The following is a 23126-nucleotide window of genomic DNA, read 5'->3' on the forward strand; positions in this document are numbered from 1 at the left end:
AGAACCCTACACTGTTGATTTCCAGAAGGACCAAGGCATTAAAAGGATGAGTTGCCCAACTTAGGTGTCTCGGGAATCTGTGAGGTTCAGACCCTTCACTTGATGTGTGGCCTTCGCTGTGTCTTTAGACCTGATAAATGTCAGACCCCCATATTCTACAGCACAGCTCAGACCTTTAGTGGCTTAAATTCTTTGCAGCAAGGAGATAACCTGGGACTCTAGAATTAGTGCATACTGGATAAATATAAATAAGTCACCTGAAGTCCTTCACTGAGCTTTGATTAGTGAAGTAAGGGAGAAAGGGAGGGCAGAGGAGGGAATAGTAGAGGCTTAAGGGAACAGGGACACAATAAGTTGAAATTCACATTCAGGGCACCTGAGACTTCCACTTCATCCCTTCTCTTTCCCCCCTGGAAGCAAACACCCTAGAGGGCAGCTAGGTGGCACAGTGGATAGAAGGCTGGGCCTGGAGTCAGGAAATCTTAAGTTCAAATCTGTCCTCAGACATTTACTAGTTTTGTGACCCTTAGCAAGTCACTTTACCCTGTTTGCCTCAGTTTCTTCATCTATAAAATGAGATGGAGAAGGAAATGGCAAATTCCTTAGGTATCTTTGCCAAGAAAACTCCAAATGATGTCATCAAGAGTCAGATCTGACTGAAAATGACTGAGCAACAAAACAAGAAGAACCTTAGAGGTATATTAACCAACGTCAAGCACTCCTTTGATGCTGGAGAACTGATCTGAAGAAAGCAGGGTGTCTTTTCTCTTTCCCTCTCAGTGTGCTGGAAGATTTTTAGGGAGTATGGTGTATGTGTCAGGGCATCTTGACCTGTAGGAAAGGGAGTGACTTAGAACAGTGGTGTCAAACTCACTAAATCATAGATAAGGGTCCCTGCTGGCACAGACTGACTTAGAAAAACACATACTAACATTATCTGTTTTATTGTATTTTTATTTGTTTTGTTAAATATTTCCCAATTACATTTAATATTGTTGGTGTGCACTGCTATCTCTGGTTTAGAAGATGCCGTTAAACACAGCTGCCTCTGACCCTGTGACACAATTTCATTTCTGACATATCTTTGTTGTTCTCTGTTCCCAAGACCCTGGGAAATTGGCCAGCACAGCCCTAAAAACAAGGTTTAAGGAGCACCATAACACAAAGGGGAGACACCCACACCCCTGTAAGCCATGATGCTTTGCTGTGGTGACAAGGCCCCGCCTGCCTCCTTTCCTGTTTCAAGGCTGTTCTCTACAGGGGTGTTACGCAGTTCACAGAGAGGCAGAATAGACATCTCTAGCCTCTTTTCCCCAACCTTTCCCTAAGGAAGACTATTTCTCCAGAAGTCAATCACTATCAGCGAAAGCCCTGCATTTCTCTGCTTTTCCATATTGACCCCTGGGGAGAAGGACTGTTAAACTTCTTAGGGCTATCAACTACATCTTCTCTGTGGGGATCCCTCCCCACACTTTAGCTGCCCTATTTTCCTTGTAGTGCTAATAATGTGTTTACAATGAGAAAGCCCCTGCAGTACTGAATGTTGTAGGAAATTTTACTTCTGTAGTGTATGGAATTCTTGTCTCACCAATCTTATGTGAGTTTGGGCACCTTTCTCTGGGGTCTTGGAAACTCGTCCTTGGGTAAAAGGTGTATATATAAAATAATATAAATATAAAATAAAATAATATATATAAAAGGTACATTTTTTGTATATAAAAAAGCAGAATGTCTCATGATTGAGAAGCCATAAAGGAGTGGGGAGTCTATGTCAGTCAGGGCAGTAGTAGAGAGTCAGGGAATTTGGTTTATGCTGGTCTGATTGCTAAAGGAAAAGGACTTAGCACCCTGTGCTAAGGGCTGGAGATACAAAAAGAGGTAAAAGACAGACCCTGCCCTCAAGGAGCTTACATTCTAATGGGGGAGACAACATAAAAACAAATATATACAAAGCAAGCTATGAACAGGATAAATAAGAAATAATTAAAAGAGAAAAAGCACTGGAATTAAGAAGGGTTAGAGAGGGCTTCCTTGTAGAAAGTGGGATTTTATTTGCCTTTCTTTATTTCATTCTTACCACCTAAAATACCTTCTCCTCATTGCTGCCCTTGAAAATCCATATCCATGGTGATCAACTGAGATAATCTATGTAAGACACTTTGAAAAAAATTAAAGCATTATATAAATATCAATTATTGTAATTGTCATCGAATTCATTATCTGTCTCAAAACTCATCTCTTCCATGAGGTCCTCTATGGTTGATCTCGCCTCCGTCACAATGACTCCTTTACCATATGTCATTAAATATTGCTGTCTCCACCATTAGACTGTAAGTTCCTTGAGGACAAGGATTGTCTTTTGCTCCTTTTAGTATCCTCTGTGCTTTGCACAGTGCCTGGCATATAGTAGGTACTTAATAAATGCTTATTGATTGACTTATTTCACTTCTCTGGATCTCTGTATTCTAATTGGCAAAATGGCATTGGACACTATGGTCTCTGAGGTCCTTTGCAGTTCTAAATCTATGATTATATAAAGTTGAAGTCAGACCTGCATTCAAGTTCAAGGTCCATTTCAAGGTCTCTTAGCTATGTGAACTCCAGCAAGTCCTTGCCAAAGGTTCAGTTTCTTAGCCTGTAAAACTTGGGGCAATGATAGTGTCACTACCCACTCCATTGGATTGTTGTGAAGAAAGTAAATTGAAAAATGCTATGTAAATATGAATGATTCATTGGTAGCAGAGGGCTAGGCATGTTCTTGGTGGCCAATCTGCAGCCAATAATGATGGATCCCCTGTATCCAGAGTGACCTCTCTAAGACCATAGTTACACAGTTAGCATAAACCTACAGAAAATAACAGGTACAAGTTTGAGGGAAATGATGCTTCTAAAAGGCTACAGACTAAAACAAACAAAAACACTCGAACACATTATTCTTGGTAGTGCCTGAAACAGATTACAGGTCATAAATGGCCAACATTTAGAAAAAGGAAGGAAAACTACAATTGGAAATATTCTTCAAATAATAATTTTTTGTTGATGCTTTTCAGGCTTGATTTCACTTTTCCATAGCCATGGATAAGCCTGTCTTATAGTTCCCCTTTTTGTGGTATAGCAAACAAAGGTAATGTTAATCATCCTATGGATCTTCAAGAGCAAACTTTTTTGTGCCTGTAGATAAGTTTTCTGTTCACCTGAACCCCAGAGACACATGAGATAATACCCCTGAGCAATTGGACAAGATCAGAACTTCCTTCTCCTCTGATTTTAACTGGTACTTGCTGTTCAGTCTTTTTTCAGTCATGTCCAACTCTCTCTGGTCCCATTTGAGGTTTCCTTGGCAAAGATACTGTTGTGGTTTGTCATTTCTTTCTCCAGCTCACTTTACAGATGAGGAAACTGAGGCAAACAGGGTTAAGTGACTTGCCCAGGGTCAGCCTGAGGGCAGATTTGAACTCAGGAAGATGAATCTTCCTGATTTCAGGCTATCTAGCCACTGCTTAACTGGTACACCTCATCACATTGCATGGTCCTTCAGGTATAGGATGACAATTTAATAAAGTGCTTCATAAACAGTGCAGTAGAACATAAATGAGTTATTATTATTATTGGGCAATTCAGCACATCTGTGTTCTCAGTAACATCAATACTTTGACATTATGATGAAATAGAAAAGGCACTGGATTGTATATTCAGAGAACCTGGATTCAAATCTCAGCTCTGCTTATATAATCTTGAGTAAACAATAACCAGCATTAATATAGCACCTTAATGTTTACAAAGAGCATTATAAATATTATTTTATTTTACCTTTATCACAATACTGGAGATAGGTGCTACTATTATCCCCATTTTATATATGAGGAAAATGAGGCAGAGAGAAGTTAAGTAACTTGTCCAGGGCTAGTAAGTGTCTGAGGCTGGATTTGAATTCGGGTGTTCCTGATGCCAAGTCATTTGCTCTTTCCATTGGAGCCATTTAGCTGCCTTATAATCACTTCTTTCCAGTAATATTTCCTTTCATTATTACAAATGTAAAATGAAAACCAATTTAGTTAACTGGATGAAAGGGCCAAATTTCATTACTGCTCAGATAGGAATGGAGTTACATTTCATTAGAAAATATTGGTCATACAGTTAATTAGAAAATATGAGTTTGGAGACTCATTTGAAACTGAGACATTTATCTCAATTTTTCCTGGTAAATTTTTTTTCACTGGCAGAAAATGCTTTTCCCTCCCAGTTAACTTTTAATAACTACATTTGCTATAAAATCCCAGGTCTAGACCCTATTTGAACTATAGATTAAACATATAAAGATTCTATAACTGATGGAACATAGATCTTTGTTGAAGGAATTATTAACTGGACCAGTTTTATGTCTTCCTTTTTTGCTGATACAAGCACTTACTTCTAGCTTATGATAAGTTTCCCAAGAACCCTTCTTTTAGAAAGTTCATTTCTTCCCTACTGAGAGGGAGTTTTCTAAACTGAAGCCTTCTGATTAGCTGTCTATGAGTCATTTGGATTGGGTCCCTGAATCATTTGAGCCTTGGCTCCCTCCCTGGGGCTCTCAGCAGAGTAGGTCAGCAATATAGTGCAGCCTAGAGACAATTTGGAAAGCCTAAAGATAATTAAGAAATGGATTGGGTAGGGAAGCAGAGAGAATGAAGGAGACTAGAAAGGGAAAGGAGGAACTGAAGAACCATAATCTCAGAATCAGGAAAGACTTCCCAAAAAATCTACCCCAGTTCATTGCCTTTAGTCAGTAAGGAATTATATAATAGTAATAATGGAGTTCATTATTATAATAGGTTTGTGCTAACTGTGCAATTACTGTCTTAGAGAGGTCACTCTGGATACAGGGCATCCATCATTATTGGCTGTGGATTGGGCACCAATATTATACCTTGCCCTCTGCTACTAATGAATCATTCACATTTACATAGCATTTTTTTAATTTACTAAGTGCTTTCTTCACAACAACCTAATGAAGTGGGTAGTAGCATTATCATTGCCCCAAGTTTTACAGGTTAAGAAACTGAACCTTTGGCAGGGATTAGGTGGAGCAGTGGATAGTATGCTGGGGCTGTAATCAAGAAGATTCATCTTCCTGAGTTCAAATCTGACCTCAGACATTTACAAGTTGTGTGACCTTGGGCAAGTCACTTAACTCCATTTGCCTCAGTTTCCTCATCTGTAAAATGAGCTGGAGAAGGAAATGGCAAACCACTCCAGTATTTTTGCCAGGAAAACCCCAAATGGGGTCATGAAGAGTCAGACACAACTGAAAACAACTGAACTACAATGAAATATCTTGAATACCAGACCTGTATCAGAGATATTTGAAGCAAAGATTTTTTTCCTAGGCAGCCTTGTTAACCTAGTTGCATTAACTTTGTTCATGCAAAAGTTTCAATAAAAATTGTCTATTTTATATTTCATATGTTATACTTTTATCCCTTGTTTCATTAAGAATCTACCATCTATCCATAACTCTGAAGGGTATATTATGTGCTTGTCTTCTAATTTTTTGTAGTATCCAGCAAGCATTCATTAAGCACCTATTTTGTGCCAGACATTAAGAATACAAATAGAAAGAATGAAATATTCCATATTCTTCAAGAAATTCTAATGGAGGAGACAACATCATATTTAAAGTATAAATAGAATAAGTATAAATAAATAAGGAATAGTTAAATATAAGATCATTTGGGGGAAGGGAACTAGGTATTGAAGTTATCAGGAATGGCTTCATGGTGATGTGTAAGTTGATACTTGAAAGAAGAAAGGTATTCAGTGAAGCAGAAGAACGGAAGAGTTCATTCCAGGCATGGAATCTGGACAGTGCAATGACACAGAAATGTGTGATGAAGGGCCATCTATGAGTAACGGAGAGGACAGTTTGGCTGGATCACAGAATGTGGGGGACATAGGTTATGTACAATCAGGTAGAAAAATAGATTGGTATGATCTTTAGTGTTTAGTTCATGCATCCATTTGAATTTATTGTAGTATATGATATCAGATATTGATATGAACCTAATTTCTGCCGAACTGCTTTTCAGTTTTCCCCAAAACTTTTGTCAAATAGGAAGTCGTTTTCTAATTAGTAGCTGGGGCAGGTAGGTGGTGCAGTGGGGTAGACTGCTGGACCTGGAGTCAGGAAAACTCATCTTCCTGAGCTCAAATCTAGCCTCAGACACTTACTTTGTGACCCTGGGCAAGTCACTTAGCCCTGTTTGCCTCAGTTTCATCTTCTGTAAAATGAGCTGGAGAAGGAAATGACAAACCACTTCAATATCTTTGATGGGGTCACAAAGTCAGACATGACTGAAAAATGACTGAACAACAATAAAATTTATAATTAGAGGTTTATTAACCACTGAGTTATTGAAGTCAAGAATTCGTGATTCATCTTGGTCTGGTCTGTTCCATTGTCCTACTTTTCTAATTTTTTTAACCAGTACCAAATGGTTTTGATGATTACCAGTTTATAGTTTGAGGTCTAGAATTTCTATTCTCCTCTAATTCCTACATTTTTTCATTAATTCCCATTATATTCTTGGTCTTTTCTTTCTTCAAATAAATTTTATTATTATTTTGCTTAACTTTACAAAGTGTTGTCTTGGTAGTTTCATTGGTATAGCACCAAGTCTATAAATCAATATTAATATCATTGTCATTTTTTATTATTTTCTTTCTTTGCTTTGTCATTTACCAATTTTGACATTAGGACTGTATTTGACTCATTAAAAAAGTTTGGTAGAGTGTTTTCTTTCCCAATTTTTTGAATAATTTCTGTAGTAAAGGTATCACATGTTCTTTAAAAGTTTGAGAGAATTCTATAAATCCGTCTGGACCAACACATTTTGTTTTGTTTTTCCCCTTTTGGTAGTTCAGTTTTCTTTTCTGAGATGGTATTATTTAAGCTCTTTATTTGATGTTCTGTTAATTTGAATATTTCATGTTTTTTGGAGATAATCCTGTTTCTTTTAAGTTCTCAGTTTTATTGACATATAATTGCATGTGGTATTCTTAATAGTTCTTTTTATTCTCTGCTGTGATTTCCCCCTTATTCATATTTCATTTGGTAAATTTTGTTTTTCTTCCCCTTTTTTATCAGGTTACCTCTCAGGTTTTGCTAGTTTTGCTAGTCTTTTCAAAGAGCCAGCTTTCAGATTTGTTTATCAGTTCCATTGCCTTTTTTGGTTTCCAATTTATTTATTCTCGAGTTTTCAACTTGGGTTTTATTTGTTGTCTTTCTTTTAAAAATCCATATTCAGAGGGGCAGCTACGTGGCGCAGTTGATAGAGTACCGGCCCTGAAGTCAGGAGGACCTGAGTTCAAATCCGGCCTCAGACACATAACACTAGCTGTGTGCCCTTGGGCAAGTCACTTAACCCCAATTACCTCACAAAAAAAGAAAAAAAAAGCCATATTCAGTTCATTAATCTTTTCCTGTTTTGCTAATGTATGTTCTTTGTTGTTGTTAAGTCGTTTTTCAGTCAAGTCTGACTTTCTGTGACCCCATTTGGGGCTTTCTTGGCAGAGATGTTGAAATGATTTGCCATTTCCTTCTCCTGCTCATTTCACAGAGGAGGAACTGAGGCAAACAAGAGTATGTGACTTGCCCAGGGTCACACAGCTAGTATGTGTCTGAGACCAGATTTGAAGATGAGTCTTCCTGACTCCAGGCCCAGCACTCTATCCACTGTGCCACTGCTACCCTATGTATGTTCTTAGAGGTATAATTTTTCCTTTCAGGAATGCTTTGGCAGCATCCTGAAATTCTACCATGTTGTCTCATATTATCATTGTCTCTCACATAGTTCTTCATTGTTTCTACTATCTGTTCTTTGACCTACTCATTTGGGATTTCATAATTAAATCTCCATCAAGTTTTGCTTATTCTACGTTTATTGGTTATTATTTATATTATGTTGTGATCTACAAAATATGGGTTTAGTATCTTGTATTTTTTACGTTTATCAATTTTACCAATTTTCCAAGGTCACTTTGAACACTAATCCGGTCTTTCAGAGTGCTGGTGTTATCAGTAAGCATAGGCAGCCAGTTTTCTGTTCCTTCATCCAGATCACTGATTAAGCAACATTAAAGAATGAAATGAGAACTAAATCCTTTGGAATACCACTCTGTTCCTTCAGGTTGTCCATGGGTGATCAGAGGAAAATTTAGCTTTGTGCCATGGCCAATAGTCTGCATTTTGTGTGCATTCTTTCAGGTGTGGGAAAGAAGGCAGCGGTTGTCTGTGTTCTTAGACACTCCTCAGTAGTCTGGTACCCTGTGCATCAGAGTAATCTACTGAAAAAGCAAGACAGTGTTATCATCACAGTGTTCCTCTCTTACGGTTCTTCATTCACACTGTAGAACATATGGAGGAAGAACTTTAACCATCTACTGAAATTGTAGAGAATGCCTATTCTGTATCCAAAGAGCATACCCCTCCCACTTTAATGTGTCTTTTAATTTAATAATCATCGTATAGACTCAAAGAGACAGAGCTGGGAAGGACTTTGGAGACTATTTATTAATGAAAATAAATGTTTCACTGGTGCCTTTAAATACATATGATATATGTGTACGTATGTATCTGTCCTTTTTCAATATATTCTCTGCCCTGGAGCTCTCCCTTGTAACATGGTTATGTATGGTTAAGGAAAACAAACCAACACGTTGTGCAGGTCTGAAAACTCATACCTGTCTCTACTACACTGAGAAGCTATAACTCCTCTACCAAAAGTAGGTAAATATGTTCCACGATTATTTTGAAGGTCATTTTCCCTAACCATCTGCCTTCACGAGTAGATTTCCAACCTCTATTTATATACCTTCAAGGATAGGGAGCATACTACCTCAAAAGGCAGTTTATTCCATTTTCCCACAACTCTAATTCCATCTTCCATACATGCTTTTAAAACTTTTAATGGGAAAAGGAGATCCTTGAGCATTTGAACTGGTCTCTTTAGAGAGCCCTCCCTTTCCTTCTTCAACAGATTCATACATGTTTCATGTGCAGACCAAATTTCATTCTATCCTTCTGGGGCCAACAGTTTGTTGTTTGTTTGGTTTTTTGTAGGTCGTAGGAGCTCATTAAAATCCATGCTTCCAACATCTAGCCTACATGCCAGATAGCTGGCTTTCCCCTTCAGGGTGCTGCCCTCAGAGGAAAAATTATACCTCTAAGACATACGCAGGGTAGAAGTGGCGGTGTGCTGGGCCTGGAGTCAGGAAGACTCGTCTTCAAATCTGGCCTCAGGTATTAAAAACTTTTAAGGCAAAGTGGCTCCTTTCTCCCAAGGTTCCCATCCCTTCCATTACTACTCCAAAACAACCAGTTCTTTCCTCTATTTAAGTCAGAATTACATTATGACAGCACTCCTCTTTCTCACCTTTTCCTCTTTTAAAAAAAATGAAATACTTATTCTTATATTGCATTTATAATGCATTAAACTAAGAAGAAAATGTGATTTGCCCAAACTCACACAAGTAGCAAATGTCAGAGATGGGGTAGTGTAATGGATAGAGTGTTGTTTTGTTTTGTTTTTTTTTAATTCAATTTTATTTTATTTTCAGGTTTTCATGCTTTTTCTCTCACCTTCCCTTCCCCACTCCCATTGAGAAAGCAAGAAAATCAAAATCCCTATAAATATATATAATTAAGCAAAATAAATTTCTTCATTGGCTATGTCCATATATATATACATACATATATGTAACATATACCTGTATGTTGGTTGGTTTGCCCTTCTTTCTGAAAGAGGACAAAAATGACATCACTATGCTAGAGTCAAGTTTCAGTGTGTCCAACTGTAGCTGATTGGGCTAATACACGCTTGGAATGTTCTACTACAGATCAGACACAAATAGTCCATGTGAACATTGGGGGTGGCTTCTCTAAATTTGCACATCTCATGTTTCTTTTGAGCTACTTCAATTGTGCTTTGCTCATAGAGCATAGCACCTTCTCTGATGCAGGCATGCCATGCTGAGCAGTCCTGTGGCAATGTCTTCTGTGTTACACAATCAATTACCAAGATATTAAGAGAGACCTTGAGAGTATCCTTGTATAACTTTTTGTGACCACTATGTGAATGCTCGCCCTGTGTGAGTTCTCCATAAAAGAGCCTTTTTGGTAAGTGTAAATTTTGTATTCGAACAACGTGGCCAGCCCATTGGGGTCGCACTCTCTGAAGCAGAGTTTGGATGCTTGGCAGTACAGTTTGAGAAAGGACCTCAGTGTCTGGTATCTTATCCTGTCAGATGATCTTCAGGATCTTCCTAAGACAATTCAGATGGAAGCAATTCGGTTTCCTGACATGGCACTGGTATACTACCCAGATTTCACAGACGTGCAACAATGAGGTTCAGCATAATAGCTCTGTAGACCTTCAGTTTGTTAGTCAATCTAATACCTTTTCTTTCCCACACTTTCCTTTGGAGCCTCCCAAACACTGAGCTATCTCTGGCAATGCGTGTGTTAACCTCATTATCAATATGTTCATCCCTGGAAAGTACACTATCAAGGTAAATTAACTTATCCACAGCATTCAAAACTTTTCCATTTGCTGTAACCAATGGTTCCACATATGGATGGTGTGGTGGTGGCTGATGGAGCACCTGTGTTTTCTTGGTGTTAATTGTTAGGCCAAAATTAGCACAAACAGCAGAGAATCGATCCATACTTTGTTGCATCTCAACTTCAGAGGTTGCAAACAGAAAATCATGCACCAACACTCCCTTCACTTTGTTTTGGCTTGTAGCCTTTTCAAGTTGAAGAATTTGCCATCAGTATGGTAGCTGACCTTGATGCTGTGTTTGTCTTCATTGAAAGCATTTGAGAACATGGCTGAACACATCATGCTGAAAAGCATGGGAGAGAGCACACAGCTTTGTTTCTCTCCATTGGTGACTGGGAAAGCACGAGAGCCTTATCCGTCGTCCAGAACCCAGGCAAGCATGCTGTCATGAAATTAATGTACAATGTTGATGAACTTCTCCAGGCCACCAAATTTTGACATAATTTTCCATAAGCCCTCTCAACTGACAGTATCAAAGGCCTTGGTCAGATCTACAAACTTTGTGTACAGATGTCTGTGCTGCTGCTGGCATTTCTCCTGGAGTTGTCAGGCAGCAAGCACCATATCAGCAGTTATTTGCCATTTTTGAAGCCACACTGACTCTCAGGTAGATGACCATCTTCCAGGTGAAGGATTAGGCTATTAAGGAGGACTCTGACAAGAATCTTGCCAGCAGTGACTAAGAGAGATTATCATGATTATCATGATTACCACAAGATAATCTATCTCTTTTAGCTTTATAGAGAGGGACAATGGAGGCATCCTTGAACTCCTGAGGGATAACCTCCTCTTGACACATAACTTGAAAAATTTCAGTCAGCTTTTGGATGAGCAGTGGACCACTTATCTTGTAAATCTCCGCTGGAATAGAATCAGTACTATGTACTTTGCCACACAAAAGGAGCCTATTGGCATTCAAAACTTCTTCAGTTGGAGCTTCAGCTAGGAGAGGATGGCCTTCAACCTGAGGTAAATAGTCAGTGGCTACAGCATTGATTGATGACGGTCGGTTGACAAAACTATGGAAGCGTTTAGCCCATCTGTCCAGGATCATGTCCTTATCACTAATCAATGTGGCTCCCTCAGCACTACATATTTGAGATGCATAGGTCTTTGGCCTATAAATAGCCTTCAGGGCATCATAAAAGCACTCTGGATTGTTATTATCAGGGTAAAACTGAATTTCATCTGCATTTTTAATGAGCCCAAAATCCTACATCTCTCTAAACTTTGCTCGTACTTTGCTTTTGATGGAATTAAAAGTTGCCTTCTTAGAGATGGATGAACTATCTTGCTGGTAAACCCTGTGGAGTTCTCTTTTTTCATTTAGCACCTTCTGAATTTCCCCATCATTTTCATCAAACCAGTCTTGTAAGTATTCTGACCCAGATGAGCAAATGCAGGGCTATATACCAAATCTTTGAAAGCTGCCCACTCCTTTTCTGCTCCACTGTTGCCAACTGTATGTTGGCTCAACTTTCCCTCCTAGTTAGCAACAAACTGTTCCCTCTCAGAGATCTCTGATCTGTTGACAGTGATTCTTCTGGTAGTCATTTTGTGTTGGGGACACCACTTTTGTTGAATGACAATATTTAGCTTGGAGAAGATAAGTCTATGATCAGTCCAGAACTTTGCACCACACAGATTTTTGTATTGACTATGTCCATATACACAAATGTATACACACATACACACGTATTTATATATAAACATATGTATGTGTCTCAGTCTTCACTCTGAGTCCATCACCTTTCTATTTGAAAGAGAGCGGCACACTTTATCATGAATCCTCTGGTAGTGGTTGGTTATTATTTTGATCAGAGTTCCTAAGTCTTTCAAAATTGCTTGTCTTTATTGGGATGAGTTGTTCTCCTGATTATACTTTATATCAGCTCATACAATTTTTTTCAGAAACCACTCCCTTCATCATTTCTTACAACATAATAATATTTCATCACATTAATATACCATAACTTATTCAATCATTCCCCCATTGAGGGGCACAACCTCAGTTTCCAATTTTTTTAGCATCACAAAAAGAGCTGCTATAAATATTTTTGCACATATGAGTTATCTTCCTTTTTCTTTGATTTCTTTGGGTTGGTGGCATTGATAGGTCAAATTATGCATAGTTTAATAGTTTTGGAGGGCATATAATTAGGAATTCAAATCTTGCCTCATATACTTACCAACTGTGTGACCTGGGAAAAGTGTCTAAGCTTCAGTCTCCTTATGCTATATGGATAACAAACCTGTGTGAATTTCAGTCATGTTCTCCCATAAAGAAGGGGCAGCTAAGGTCCTGAGTCCAAACCCTCCCTCAGATATTTAATAGCTATATGACCTTGAGCAAATCACTTAACTTCTGTCACTTCAGTTTCCTCAACTCTAAAATGGGAGTAATAACAGTACCTGCCTCCAAAGGTTGTTATGAGGATTGAGTGAGGTAATAATTTGTAAAGTGCTTAGCATCGTACCTGTCACATATTAGGCACTTAATAAATGCTTGTTTTCTTCCTATGGGTCTTCTAGAGAGCATCTGACACTCTTCAGTGTCTTTTTATATTTTCTGGCTCCCAGAGCAACACTCAGGCTATCAGTTACCCCCAACTCTTGCTACATGATTGGTCTGCCTTCTTTTGTGATCATACGTTTCCTCTCCCAACGCCTCCAGATGTCCGGTCTCCATTCAGGAGATCACTCCTACTCCCTCTCCATCAGAAAATTAGGCTCCACCCCAGAACTTTCCTGGGTTTAGATAAGCCAACTTTAGCCTTGTTCTGCTTGGTTCCAGGTCTCCACAGGACTCCCTGGAAATCTTCAGCAAAGTTACATATATCCCTCATCCTCCCTACTTCCTTTCTACCTCCCCTTTACGTGCTGTCTTCTCTCAAATTAATGTAAGCTCTTTGAGAACAGAGACTGTTTAGCAGGTTTTTATTTGTATCCCCGGTACTTAGTGCAACGCCTGGCACATAGTAGATATATCATAAATGCTCTGTATTGATAATACCCTCCACACTATTTCCTCAAGTGAATATCTGTTGGACAGAAGCTGCAGACTATTTGTACCTACCATTGGGTCATATGCACTTACAGTCTTCAGAGAAGACTAATTCCTTCTCTATGTCTAGATCTCACTTGGAATTTCCTACAGAGCTACAACTCTGCATACATATTTGTGTAAGATGATAACCTGGATACATTTAGCTGGTTTAAGAGGAGATTGGTAAAGGGAAAGGGCTAAGATTGAAGGATGCAAAAAGGGCAAAGAAGGAATCTCTGGATTACCAAAATGGTACAGGAAAGAAACAGAGATAAATTGAGGATAACTTTGAAAAGAATACTTGCACAGGAAGGATCTAATGGTAAACTCAAGCTTTTTATTATTTAAATCCTAGCAAATAACAGAGATTTTACTAAAAATATATAGTGCCTCATATTATTGCTGTTCACCTAGTGATCACACTAAATACCTATTTTTAAGTTACCTCCTCCCCCAAAATTTATACCTGATTGGTGAGAAGTTAGAGAGTTCAGAAACTCTAGTGAAAAGATTCTTAACTTTTTGTGATATGGACTTTTTGGGAAGTCGGGTGATGACTATGGATCCCTTCTCAGGATAATGTTTTTAAATAGGAATGCAAAGAAAACCAATTATATTGAAATGAAGACGTAATTTTTTTTCATCTAAATTCATGGACTCCTCAAGGGTCCATTGACCTCAGATTAGGAACTCCTGATTTCTAGTTCAATGCTCTCATACTGGAGAGGAATCTGAAGATAAGGGTCTTCCCCAGGATTGTATGAGTTGGGTCATAAGTCTCAATCACAGAAGCTCAGAGCTGGAAGGGAGCTTAACGGTTAACTTGTCTAACCCATACCTAAACAGGAATCCTTTCTACAACATACACAACTATTGGTCACCCACTCTTTGCTTAAAGACCTTCCTACAGGAAGAACCTTCTGGGGTAACCCATCCCACAGTTGGATGTGTCTAATGGATAGAAAATTTTTCTCTTAAATGAAATAGAAATCTACATCACTTCAACTAATTCTATCTTCTGGTACCAAGCAGAGCAAGAATAATCCCTATTTCACATGATAACCTTCAAATAATTGAAACCAGCTATTAGCTGCTCCTCTCCAAATCATCTCTTCCCTAGGATAAATTCCTCCATCTCCTTCAATTCATCCTCATACAGCATGATCTTGAGTCCTTTCACCACCTTAGCTATACAACAGCAGAAGCAAAGTAAAAGTTAACCAACATTACCTTCTCTCTGTTGTCCACCCTAAACAGCAGCCCCATCTCTTTTTCCCAGAATAGCTTAAAAAGCAATATCCTTTTTGTTGGCTCCAGAATTCCTTGCCAGCCTCAGCTAAGCAGTCTTTTTGAAAATGTAACACGCAGAAGTAAACACAGTACTTCAATTTTGGTCTGAGTAGGGTAGAGTACAGCAGAAATATCAATTCTTGTAGATACAATGCCTTTTTTTTCCTTGCAATTGGGGTTAAGTGACTTGCCCAGGGTCACACAGCTAGTTAAGTGTCAAGTGTTTGGTCTGAGGCTGGATTTGAACTCGGGGTCTCCTGACTTCAGGGCCAGTGCTCTAGCTGCCCCCAACAACGCCTTTTTAAAATTCTGTCTAAAGCCATGCTTTCATTCATCCTCCATTACCTACCCTTGATTTCAGCTTCAGTACATATCCTTTTAAGTTAATCTGTACATTCCCTGTGTATTCACAATAGACTCTTTAACTCCTTCCATTTTCTTCCTCATTGGAATTACCTCTCTGAGCTTTCAGAACTTCATTCTTGGGAGCATCCCGTCCTTGCCAAGCTGACTATCTGTATAGAGTGTTAATCCACAGGATATTGCCTATCTTTTTTTTCTGACCCCTTTGAATTCTTCTATTTCAAAATCAAGGCTGCATGTCAGACTATGCCCAACTTTCCTCTCCTCTCTCCCAAGTTCTTCACAGATCAATCACTTCTGGCCAAAATTCCCAGCATCTCTAGGCACCAATTCTCCTTAGTTGACAGAAATAAGATATAGAACAGACTTTGCCCAAATGGGTCCTACCACCTTTTGAAGGATAAATGATCATTAAGAAAATCAAGGAATTATTAGATGTTGTTTTTTGGCAGAGAGAGAGAGTAGAGAGTAGAGGGGAGAGGAGGAGACAAAAAGAGTAGAGAGTAGAGGAGATGAGAGAAGAGGAGAGGAGAGGAAAGTAGAGGAAAGAAATGGGAGAGGAGATGGGAGGGGAGGGGAGGAGAGGTAAGGGAGAAAGAGACAGAAAAAGTGAGAGAGAGAGAGAGAGAGAGAGAGAGCGCGAGAGCGAGCTCTGCACATGTCCCTTTAATTGAATACCCCATTATGTCTCTGGGCCTGACTTGTTACCTGTTTCCTGAACTCCCTGCCTATTTCATCCTTCTATCTAGGTAGGCCACAGTATACTCCAACGATAATGTGTTTTGTTTCTTTCTCTTTTAATTTTCACCTAAATGTTCTCTCCCGTCTAGTTCTTAGATTTCTGCATGTGAGTATATATTCTTTTTTTTTTTTTTTGGTGAAGCAGCTAAGGTTCAGTGACTTGCCCAGAGTCACACAGCTAATGAGTGTTATGTGTCTAAGGCCAGATTTGAACTCAGGCCCTCCTGACTTCAGGGCCAGTGCTCTATCCACTGTGCCACCCAGCTGCCCCCTTGAGCATATATTCTTAATAGATGATGCTAATCTCCACACTTCCCACTCCCACCCCATTTCACCAATTCTTTTAAATAAGGTATAACCACCTGAGGCCAATTTCCAGTATTGGGTCTTATCCCACCAAGTCTAAATGCCTCAACAGGACCACAATTTTAGGTAGACCTTAATCATTCTATATTTCCTACTCTCCAAACATCTCCTCGCCAGCTGCCTTGACATCATATATGGGCTCTCCTTTTCTCCTCTTCTCTTCCCCTTTTCCAATTCTGGAACTAGATCAAATCAACTCTGCTATTGCTCCTAGAAAGGGGTTAAGGTCGGGTGTCAATTTTCTCCCCAGTGGCTTCACTCATCATCCCTATAACTTTTCTGGCCAAAATCTCATTCTCTGATCAGCACTCCTCTATGTATGTTGGATTCCCCCATTAGAACATAAGCTCCTTGAGGGCAAGGGATAGCTTTACTTTTCTATTTGAATGCCAAATATTTAGAACAATGGTTGGCACATAAGTGAGCACTTAATAAATGTTTTTCCATTAACATTTCATCCATTCATATTTATTTTATTCTTGAAATTAAAACCTCTGGATCACCTTGCTTATACCCATATTTGACACATTATGTAGAGTCAACTATGACAACAGTTTTTATTTCTGACTCTTTTTTTGGTTTTTTGTCTCCTGTGAGTTTCTAGTCATCCTCATTTCTGTTCTTCTTACATTATAGCTATTCTTTTTGGTATCCAGTTTAGCAGATATACATAAATAATGTTCTCTCTCCCCCCTTTTTTTCAGTTTAAATTCCATTCAGTTAAACAAACATATATTCTTAATGCAAAGCCCCTATAATTAGTTGTAAGGCTCCAGAAAAATACATTTTTTTTAACTGTCTGTATTCTATCCCTTTTCAAGATGCCCATAATTTCTATTTTTAGCTGTGGTCCAAAAATCCAGATCACTTTCTCAAAGACTATTTTCTTAATGAACTGTTGTTCATTTTCCAAATATGCCTCTCTCTTCTGAAGCCCTGGCCTTGGATTGCCAAGAGCAATGAAATTACCACCTGTTCCCTTCAAGTCTTCAGTTTCTTGCCAAAGGCTTCTTAATACTTAGCAATGCTTTCTAGATTCCTTCTGGCAGTACCATTTGTACCCACATGTATCATCAGAAATGGATAGTAGTCATCAGGTTTGACAGATTTTGGGATGTTCACCATCACATTCCTGAATATGTTCCCTGGGATGATAGATGGCTTCTCTGTTACTAATGTCAGGTCAATAAATAGCTATCCCAGTCCTCCTTCAACAAGTTGTCACCAACTATCATTATTCATCTCTTCTTCTAGTCTCTTACTTGGTAGCACCTGTGAATCCATATCATCCTTTTCTGAGGATTCAGTTCCTGACTCTTCAATATAACAACTACAACAACAAAAATAGTAAATGATGATATGCATTGAAAGGGGCTCCCTTGTACTGATGAAATCATAGGTCCAGTAAATTGACAACACCAACACCAACAACCACAATACTAGAAGAAATTAGAACTATATGGGAAGAGGAAGAGGTATATGTCATCCTTGTCATGTTCTCAGCTAATGAAATGGTCCCAAATGTACTTTCTTTTTTTTAAAATTTATTTTATATATTTCATTAAATTTTGCAGATTATATTTTCTCCAAGTAGATTTACTTTATATCTTTTTAAAATAATATTTTACTATTCCTTAGTTATATGTAAAAACAATTTTTAACATTTGGTTTTTGTTTTAAGTTTTGAGTTTCAAATTCTAACCCTCCCTCCTCACAATTCTTCTCTGAGAAGTGAGCAATCTGATATAGGATATACATATATATATATATATATATATATATATATATATATATACATATATATGCAAGTATTAACTTAAATGAAATATATTAACTTTACAAATATTTAAATTATTTAGACTAACAGAAAAAAGAAATAGAGAATTTTTCATAAAAAGAAATCGAACCAGTCATAAAGGAAAAAAAATCAGGACCAGCTGTGTTTGCAAGCAAATTCTGTCAAACATCCAAAGAACAATTAATTCATATATTACATAAATTGATTGAAAAAGTAAGGAAAGAAGGGATTAGACTTCTTCTATGAGACAAGTATATTCCTGACACCTAAACCAGGGAGAGATAAAGCAGAAAAAGAAAAGTATTGACCAATATTTATATAAAATATTGAATGAAATATTAGCAAAGAATCTACAATACCATTAAAAATATTATACACCATGACTTGAAATGTAGTTCATTGAATATCAGGAAAGCTATAAGCATAATAGAAGGTATCAATAACAAAGCAACAAATATCACATTATTGTATCAACAGAAGCAAAAAAACTTTTGACAAAATGTAGCATCACTTTATGTTAAAAATAAACCTCAAAAAGTGTAAGAATAAAATGACTTCTTTAAAATGGTAAATAGTATATTTAAAACTAACAACTACAATTATCTATAATAGAAAAATGTTCATACAACTAAAAAAACCAGAAAAAGAACAGCTTAAAGATCCTCAACTAAACACCAAGTTAGAAATGTTGAAAACCAAAGGAAAAATTAATAAAATTGAAATTAAGAAAACTATTGAACTAATAAATAAAACTAAGAGCTGGTTTTATGAAAAAACTAATAAAATAGATAAGCCTTTGGTTAATTTAATTAAAAAAAAGAAAGAAGAAAACCAAATTACTAGTATCAAGAATGAAAAGGGCGAAGCTACCACCAAGGAAGAGGAAATTAAAACAAGAATTAGGAATTATTTTGCCCAACTATATGCCAACAAATTTCACAATCTTAGTGAAATGGATACATATTTACAAAAATATAAATTGCCCAGATTAACCAAAGAGGAAGTAAAATACTTAAATAACCCCATCTCAGAAAAAGAAATTGAACAAGCCATTGATGAACTCCCTAGGAAAAAATCTCCAGGGCCAGATGGATTTACATGGAATTCTATCAAACATTTAAAGAACAATTAATTCCAATACTATATAGACTATTTGGGAAAATAGGTGAAGAAGGAGTCTTACCAAATTCTTTTTATGATACAAATATGGTGTTGATACCTAAACCAGGAAGAGTCAAAATAGAGAAAGAAAATTATAGACCAATTTCTCTAATGAATATAGATGCAAAAATTTTAAACAAAATACTAGCAAGTAGATTACAGCAACTTATCACAAGAATAATACACTATGACCAGGTAGGATTTATACCAGGAATGCAGGGTTGGTTCAATATTAGGAAAACTATCAGCATCATTGAGCATATCAACACCAAAACCAACAGAAACCACATGATCATCTCAATAGATGCAGAAAAAGCTTTTGATAAAATACAACACCCATTCCTATTAAAAACACTAGAAAGCATAGGTATAAATGGAGTCTTCCTTAAAATAATAAATAGCATTTATCTAAAACCTTCAGCAAGCATTATATGTAATGGGGACAGGCTAGAAGCATTTCCAATAAGATCGGGGGTGAAACAAGGATGTCCATTATCACCACTGTTATTCAATATTGTACTGGAAATGTTAGCTTTAGCAATAAGAGAAGAAAAAGAAATTGAAGGCATTAGAATAGGCAAAGAAGAAACAAAGCTATCACTCTTTGCAGATGACATGATGATATACTTAGAGAATCCTAGAGAATCAAGTAAAAAACTACTTGAAATAATAAACAACTTTAGCAAAGTTGCAGGCTATAAAATAAACCCCATAAATCATCAGCATTTCTATATATTACCAACAAAGCCCAACAGCAAGAGATAGAAAGAGAAATCCCATTTAAACTTACTGTAGACATTATAAAATATTTAGGAGTCTACCTCCTGAAACAAACCCAGGAACTCTATGAACACAATTACAAAACACTTTTCACACAAATAAAATCAGATCTAAATAATTGGAAAACATCAGTTGCTCATGGGTAGGCCAAGCTAATAATAAAAATGACAATCCTACCTAAGCTAATTTACTTATTCAGTGCCATACCAATCAAACTACCAAGAAATTATTTTATAGAGTTAGAAAAAATAATAACAAGATTCATTTGGAAAAACAAAAGGTCCAGAATATCAAAGGAACTAATGAAAAGAAATGCAGGGGAAGGTGGCCTAGCAATTCCAGATCTTAAATTGTATTATAAAGCAGCAATCATCAAAACTGCTTGGTACTGGCTAAGAAATAGGGAGGTGGATCAGTGGAATAGGTTAAATATGCAAGACACAGTAGTCAATGACTATAGTAATCATTATTTGATAAACCCAAAGACCCCAGCTTCTGGGATAAGAACCCACTCTTTGAAAAAAACTGCTGGGAAAACTGGAAAAGAGTATGGCAGAAACTAGGCATAGACCCAAATCTCACACCATATACCAAAATAAAGTCAAAATGGGTTCATGACTTAGATATAAAGGCTGATACCATAAGTAAACTGGGAGAACAAGGAATAGTTTACCTATCAGATCTATGGAGAACAGAAGAATTCATGACCAAACAGGAGATAGAGAACATTATGAAAAGCAAAATGGATAATTTTGATTACATTAAATTGAAAAGTTTTTGCACAAACAAAGCCAATGCAACTAAGATTAGAAGGAAGGTAGAAAATTGGGAAAGAATTTTTACAACCAGTCTCTCTGATAAAGGCCTCATTTCTAAAATATATAGAGAATTAAGACAAATTTATAAGAACACAAGCCATTCCCCAATTGATAAATGGTCAAAGATATGAACAGACAGTTCTCAGATGAAGAAATTAAAGCCATCTATAGTCATATGAAAAAATGCTCTAAATCGTTATTGATTAGAGAAATGCAAATCAAAACAACTCTGAGGTACCACATCACACCTATCAGATTGGCCATCATGACAAAACAGGAAAATGATAAATGTTGGAGAGGATGTGGGAAAATTGGAACACTAGTATATTGTTGGTGAAGTTGTGAAATGATCCAACCATTTTGGAGAACAATTTGGAACTATGCCCAAAGGGTTACAAAAATGTGCATACCCTTTGATCCAGCAATAGCACTTCTAGGGCTATATCCCAAAGAGGTCAAACAAATGGGAAAAGGACCCACATGTACAAAAATATTCATAGCAGCTCTTTTTGTGGTGGCAAAGAATTGGAAATTGAGAGGATGCCCATCAATTGGGGAATGGCTGAGCAAGTTGGGCTATATGAATGTAACGGAATACTATTGTGCTATAAGAAATGATGAACAGGCTGACTTCAGAAAAACCTGGAAAGACTTATATGGTCTGATGCTGAGTGTTGTGAGCAGAACCAAGAGGACTTTGTACACAATAACAGCCACATTATGCAATGACTAATATTGTTAAACTGAACCTTTCTAAGCATTACGAGGATCTAAGACATCTCCAGAGGCCTCGGGATGGAAAATGCTGTCCACATCCAAAGAAAGAACTATGGAAGTCGAATCGCTATCACTTATTTTTAACTTCTGTTGAGTTTTTTTTTTCATCTTTCTGATGGTTCCTTGTATTGGTTTTAATTTTTACTTACAACTTCACTAATGTGAAAATATGTTTAATGGATATGTAAATGTAAAGCCTATATCAGATTGTGCGCAGTCTTGGGGAGGGTGGGGGGGGAGGAGAAACATTTTCAACTCAAAAGCATATGGAAGTGATTGTTGATAAATCAAAATAAATTAATAAAAAAAATTTTTAAATGCTTACAGCCTTTTTTAAAAAATCAGGAGCAAAGCAAGGCTATCTATTACCAACACTATTATTTCATATAGTTATAGAAATGCTAACTAAAATACTAAGATGAAATTACTGAGCTTTGTATCAAATATAACAGTTTATTTGGAAAACCCTAAAAATTTAACCAAAATTAATGAAAATTTTAAAAATAAAGGCAAAAAGCAAGATATAAAGTAAATCTATAGAAAAATATCAGTCTTTCTGTATATTAGCGATAAAAACTTTCAGGAGGAGATACAAAGACAAATTCAAAAATAACTATGGAATATATAAAATATTTATACAGAAGCTAAAGGGCAAACAATAAGGTATGAGACTGTAATGATTTTTTTTTCAAATTGTGGGCACTTGCTCCAGTGCCAGGAGTAATAAAGAAAAAAAGATATGGAACAATTTGCAGTCCTCATCAGCTCTCCTGCCTTAATTCAGCTCATTACAATAGGCTTAGTTTCTAAGCATGTACTTTTGTTCTATTTAAGACTGCATCTGGCTAATATAATCAATTTTTTGTAAACAGCTCTTTTGCCTGTGGTCAGTCATGTCCTTTGCATTTCCTTGCGCCCCTTTGTCTATGGTATGAGAACACTGGGCAGCTCTGGGAGCAGCACAGGAGAAAGTGATCTTCCCTAATGCAGTACTGTGAGATCCCAAATTCTCTCTTCCTCTCCAAGGGCATATTAATAGGCCTTTTGTATACCTAGTGCATGGCACATAATAGATATGGTTTTTTTAATTGTTTATTTAAATAAATTGATTTGGATTATAGGTTGTCTTTCCCTTATATGTTCTAGAATGATTTCCTCTGGAGGGCAGTACTACAGTCTTTGCGGAACTGAAGGTCTTTTCCTGAAGTTTAAAATATTCTTTGCTATTATCTGGTTTCACATGGTTCTGGTTACATCCCAGCAAGGTAAGGTATCTTTCTTTTTTTTTGGCTCATCCTTTTACACACCAAAAGAAAAAGAAAAAAAAATCGGTATAGAATTCATTTTTGGAGAACACATTTCAAATGATTTTAAGGAATAAGTCA

General features: G+C 37.1%; 1 protein-coding gene across 7 annotated transcripts in view; it reads left to right on the forward strand.

Annotated features, from left to right (window-relative positions):
• Positions 1 to 23126, forward strand: part of ADGRG2 (adhesion G protein-coupled receptor G2) — a 157309-nt gene that overhangs the window by 39291 nt on the left and 94892 nt on the right. For all 7 annotated transcript variants that reach the window (XM_021007455.2, XM_021007458.2, XM_021007457.2 and 4 more), the window contains exon 2: positions 22888 to 23006. In XM_021007455.2, coding sequence (XP_020863114.1) covers positions 22889 to 23006 — 118 coding nt within the window. In that variant the 5' untranslated portion in view covers position 22888. The remainder of the gene's footprint in view (positions 1 to 22887; positions 23007 to 23126) is intronic.

Source organism: Phascolarctos cinereus, unplaced genomic scaffold (assembly GCF_003287225.1).
Source record: "Phascolarctos cinereus isolate Bilbo 61053 unplaced genomic scaffold, phaCin_HiC Scaffold_726;HRSCAF=1367, whole genome shotgun sequence".
NCBI lineage: Eukaryota > Metazoa > Chordata > Mammalia > Diprotodontia > Phascolarctidae > Phascolarctos > Phascolarctos cinereus.